Source organism: Salvelinus fontinalis, chromosome 16 (assembly GCF_029448725.1).
Source record: "Salvelinus fontinalis isolate EN_2023a chromosome 16, ASM2944872v1, whole genome shotgun sequence".
Taxonomy (NCBI): Eukaryota; Metazoa; Chordata; class Actinopteri; order Salmoniformes; family Salmonidae; genus Salvelinus; species Salvelinus fontinalis.
The window spans coordinates 47946964-47952963 of NC_074680.1; the positions used below are offsets into that span (position 1 = coordinate 47946964).

General features: G+C 43.4%; 1 protein-coding gene across 1 annotated transcript in view; it reads left to right on the forward strand.

Annotated features, from left to right (window-relative positions):
* Positions 1-3391, forward strand: part of LOC129813284 (M1-specific T cell receptor beta chain-like) — a 28856-nt gene extending 25465 nt beyond the window's left edge. Inside the window, exon 8 of the mRNA XM_055865608.1 lies at positions 1938-3391. Within this exon, the coding sequence (XP_055721583.1) occupies positions 1938-1961 (24 nt within the window). The 3' untranslated portion in view covers positions 1962-3391. The remainder of the gene's footprint in view (positions 1-1937) is intronic.
* The last annotated feature ends 2609 nt before the right edge of the window (positions 3392-6000 follow it).

The following is a 6000-nucleotide window of genomic DNA, read 5'->3' on the forward strand; positions in this document are numbered from 1 at the left end:
GTCAGATATTTCATCATTTATAGAACCGATTAATGTGTTATTACTGTGCTTCGTCTAATAGCAGAACCAAATGACCTGGATTTCAGTTGAGAGTTACATTAGAGTACGTGGTACAAGGGATCAATGCCATTCGAGATTCTATTCCGATTTTAAGCTGAGATCTCTCAACAATCCATCCCACGAGAGCACAGAGGTAATGATCAGTGACGTCATAGCTAAGACTTGGTTTGAAAACCTTGAAGACAGATGAACTCTCCAGTAGGAGGTGCTGCCCAGACTAATGTTTTTGTTTCTGATAGAGGCCATGACCTTGATTATCTGATATTGTTTTAAATCTATCAAAATTCTACATATTTTGTTTATGTTAGTTTACCATAATGACACAATCTTGTGATTTTAAATTTCACCCCCCAAAACAAAAACAGTTTATGTCGATTACTTTGTTTTAAAAACCAATGTATATTCCACGTAAATTCCACGTCACAATACGTTGACAAATGACGTTGAGACAACGTTGATTCAACCAGTTTGTGCCCAGTGGGACGTCACAGGACAGGCAGGATATGCAGCACAAACTGATCTGGGATCAGCTATGGGCTAATGAAGGTTCTAATCTGGCACCATCAGGCTAGCTATGGGCTAATGAAGGTTCTAACCTGGCACCATCAGGCTAGCTATGGGCTAATGAAGGTTCTAATCTGGCACCATCAGGCTAGCTATGGGCTAATGAAGGTTCTAATCTGGCACCATCAGGCTAGCTATGGGCTAATGAAGGTTCTAACCTGGCACCATCAGGCTAGCTATGGGCTAATGAAGGTTCTAATCTGGCACCATCAGGCTAGCTATGGGATAATGAAGGTTCTAATCTGGCACCATCAGGCTAGCTATGGGCTAATGAAGGTTCTAACCTGGCACCATCAGGCTAGCTATGGGATAATGAAGGTTCTAATCTGGCACCATCAGGCTAGCTATGGGCTAAGGAAGGTTCTAATCTGGCACCATCAGGCTAGCTATGGGCTAATGAAGGTTCTAATCTGGCACCATGAGGCTAGCTATGGGCTAATGAAGGTTCTAATCTGGCACCATCAGGCTAGCTATGGGCTAATGAAGGTTCTAATCTGGCACCATCAGGCTAGCTATGGGCTAATGAAGGTTCTAATCTGGCACCATCAGGCTAGCTATGGGCTAGTGAATGTTCTAACCTGGCACCATCAGGCTAGCTATGGGCTAATGAAGGTTCTAACTAGGCACCATCAGGCTAGCTATGGGATAATGAAGGTTCTAATCTGGCACCATCAGGCTAGCTATGGGCTAATGAAGGTTCTAATCTGGCACCATCAGGCTAGCTATGGGCTAATGAAGGTTCTAATCTGGCACCATCAGGCTAGCTATGGGATAATGAAGGTTCTAATCTGGCACCATCAGGCTAGCTATGGGCTAATGAAGGTTCTAATCTGGCACCATCAGGCTAGCTATGGGCTAATGAAGGTTCTAATCTGGCACCATCAGGCTAGCTATGGGCTAATGAAGGTTCTAATCTGGCACCATCAGGCTAGCTATGGGCTAATGAAGGTTCTAATCTGGCACCATCAGGCTAGCTATGGGATAATGAAGGTTCTAACCTGGCACCATCAGGTGTATCCTGTATCTCTGTGTTTCCCATACAGACACCATACTGTCTTTATCCTGTATCTCTGTGTTTCCCAAACAGACACCATGCTGTCTTTATCCTGTATCTCTGTGTTTCCCATACAGACACCATACTGTCTTTATCCTATATCGCTGTGTTTCACATACAGACACCATACTGTCTTTATTCTGTATCTCTGTGTTTCACATACAGACACCATGCTGTCTTTATCCTGTATCTCTGTGTTTCCCATACAGACACCATACTGTCTTTATCCTGTATTTCTGTGTCTGTGTTTCACATGCAGGGCTCCTCAGAGAAACAGATTTAACGGAACACAAGTGGCCCAAGGAGGATGTCCTGCGTGGGTGTTGATTCTTCCATGGAATCAAGGACGGACTGGCAAAAGGGCAATTCTGGCAAATGCCAAATGGACTGATTCATCTTTAGCCCAGTGGGCCTGTCTAAATTGGCTTTTTTTTTGCAAAATAATAATAAGTTGGCTAGTAAAGAGGGCCTTAAAGGCAAAACATGGGCAGGTGTGTTAGAAATGCCTGGGCCGGTTTCTGCTCCCAGTTTGCCCCTGCGTGTAATTGTATTGTCCATTGTGCTTAGTGTGTCCATCATCTCTTTATTACCCTGTCTACGTGAAGATGTGCTTTTTAGAATCTCCTATGAACAGGAACTTACAATTTAAATGTATATTTGAATCAATTCAGCCAAAACAATCTTTCCATTAACTCACAAAACCAATGTCTGTTTGTTTTTCCAGTAATTACAGTATAGTATGTATGAATACATTCTGCTTTCCGATTTCTACATGTTCATTTGTGAATAATAAACTGTATATAATTATGGACAGATCGAAATATACCTCTCCACAGTTAAATATTTTCACGACCCTCCCCCTGGTAGAATTAACTCAATCTAATGTTTACGACCACAAATAACAAGAACTGTAGCGACCCTGTTTTTATAAACGTGGATATCGACGTCGCCGCTTCAGCAAGCTTTTCTGGCACAGTTGATGCCACGCAGGGCTTTGGGCCAGAAGGTTGAGGGTTCACGGACCACCACGGACGAGCTCACTCTCCCTGCCCGTTTCATCACATTACGATCAGAGACTGAGGCAGACGAGCTCACTCTCCCTGCCCGTTTCATCACATTACGATCAGAGACTGAGGCAGACGAGCTCACTCTCCCTGCCCGTTTCATCACATTACGATCAGAGACTGAGGCAGACGAGCTCACTCTCCCTGCCCGTTTCATCACATTACGATCAGAGACTGAGGCAGACGAGCTCACTCTCCCTGCCCGTTTCATCACATTACGATCAGAGACTGAGGCAGACCAAGATCAGCTAGGGGGAAATCAGATTTTCAACATTTTGATGCCACATTTATATAAATATATGCAACAACTTTTCCACCGATAAGTTTAACAACCAATCAACAAAGCATACCAACTTCTGGCACTTTAATAATCATGGTTTGTGTTTTGAACAAACAGAAAATACATCCCTCCCTACCTTGTAGACTTAGCCAGTAATGAAGGCTTGGCTTGACAATCTCTTAGTGTCATTAAACGTTCTGGTGTTTTGTAACAATGTCTCTTTTCATTCATCAATTGGCCACTGCACAGTTTGGATTGATTGATTCATTTTAATTGTATGTAAATAAAATACATATATTAAAAAATGTTTTATAGACATTATTTTTTTTAAATAACTGGGATTGCACAATAAAGTCTGGGATTTATTTCCATTGTGGTCCCTATTTTTTATTTACATAAATACATATACAATTACATAGATAGAGACAAAATAATGGTCAACCTCCAGATGAGTATGAGGGAAGTACAATTCTGACCAGCTTGTTTATTCTTTAGATGGTTGGAGCTGCTGGTGAACCATGATGATAATCAGACACTAGACTAGATGTTTGGGGCTGCTGGTGAACCATGATGATAATCAGACACTAGACTAGATGTTTGGGGCTGCTGGTGAACCATGATGATAATAAGTGATACTAGACTAGATGTTTGGGGCTGCTGGTGAACCATGATGATAATAAGTGACACTAGACTAGATGTTTGGGGCTGCTGGTGAACCATGATGATAATCAGTGATACTAGACTAGATGTTTGGGGCTGCTGGGGAACCATGATGATAATAAGTGACACTAGACTAGATGTTTGGGGCTGCTGGTGAACCATGATGATAATAAGACACTAGACTAGATGTTTGGGGCTGCTGGGGAACCATGATGATAATCAGTGACACTAGACTAGATGTTTGGGGCTGCTGGTGAACCATGATGATAATCAGTGACACTAGACTAGATGTTTGGGGCTGCTAGTGAACCATGATGATAATCAGTGACACTAGACTAGATGTTTGGGGCTGCTGGTGATCCATGATGATAATCAGTGACACTAGACTAGATGTTTGGGGCTGCTGGTGAACCATGATGATAATCAGTGACACTAGACTAGATGTTTGGGGCTGCTGGTGAACCATGATGATAATCAGTGACACTAGACTAGCTGTTTGGGGCTGCTGGTGAACCATGATGATAATCAGTGACACTAGACTAGATGTTTGGGGCTGCTGGTGAACCATGATGATAATAAGACACTAGACTAGATGTTTGGGGCTGCTGGTGAACCATGATGATAACCAGTGACACTAGACTAGTTGTTTGGGGCTGCTGGTGAACCATGATGATAATCAGACACTAGACTAGATGTTTGGGGCTGCTGGTGAACCATGATGATAATCAGTGACACTAGACTAGATGTTTGGGGCTGCTGGTGAACCATGATGATAATAAGACACTAGACTAGATGTTTGGGGCTGCTGGTGAACCATGATGATAATCAGACACTAGACTAGATGTTTGGGGCTGCTGGGGAACCATGATGATAATCAGTGACACTAGACTAGATGTTTGGGGCTGCTGGTGAACCATGATGATAATAAGACACTAGACTAGATGTTTGGGGCTGCTGGTGAACCATGATGATAATCAGACACTAGACTAGATGTTTGGGGCTGCTGGTGAACCATGATGATAATCAGACACTAGACTAGATGTTTGGGGCTGCTGGTGAACCATGATGATAATCAGTGACACTAGACTAGATGTTTGGGGCTGCTGGTGAACCATGATGATAATCAGACACTAGACTAGATGTTTGGGGCTGCTGGTGAACCATGATGATAATCAGTGACACTAGACTAGATGTTTGGGGCTGCTGGTGAACCATGATGATAATCAGACACTAGACTAGATGTTTGGGGCTGCTGGTGAACCATGATGATAATCAGTGACACTAGACTAGATGTTTGGGGCTGCTGGTGAACCATGATGATAATCAGTGACACTAGACTAGATGTTTGGGGCTGCTGGTGAACCATGATGATAATCAGTGACACTAGACTAGATGTTTGGGGCTGCTGGTGAACCATGATGATAATCAGTGACACTAGACTAGATGTTTGGGGCTGCTGGTGAACCATGATGATAATCAGTGACACTAGACTAGATGTTTGGGGCTGCTGGTGAACCATGATGTGCAGCATAATCAGACACTAGACTAGATGTTTTGGGCTGCTGGGGAACCATGATGATAATCAGTGACACTAGACTAGATGTTTGGGGCTGCTGGGGAACCATGATGATAATCATTGACACTAGACTAGATGTTTGGGGCTGCTGGTGAACCATGATGATAATCAGACACTAGACTAGATGTTTGGGGCTGCTGGTGAACCATGATGATAATCAGACACTAGACTAGATGTTTGGGGCTGCTGGGGAACCATGATGATAATCAGTGACACTAGACTAGATGGTTGGAGCTGCTGGTGAACCATGATGATAATCAGACACTAGACTAGATGTTTGGGGCTGCTGGGGAACCATGATGATAATCAGTGACACTAGACTAGATGTTTGGGGCTGCTGGTGAACCATGATGTGCAGCATAATCAGACACTAGACTAGATGTTTGGGGCTGCTGGGGAACCATGATGATAATCAGTGACACTAGACTAGATGTTTGGGGCTGCTGGTGATCCATGATGATAATCAGTGACACTAGACTAGATGTTTGGGGCTGCTGGTGAACCATGATGATAATCAGTGACACTAGACTAGATGTTTGGGGCTGCTGGTGAACCATGATGATAATCAGTGACACTAGACTAGCTGTTTGGGGCTGCTGGTGAACCATGATGATAATCAGTGACACTAGACTAGATGTTTGGGGCTGCTGGTGAACCATGATGTGCAGCATAATCAGACACTAGACTAGATGTTTGGGGCTGCTGGGGAACCATGACGATAATCAGTGACACTAGACTAGAT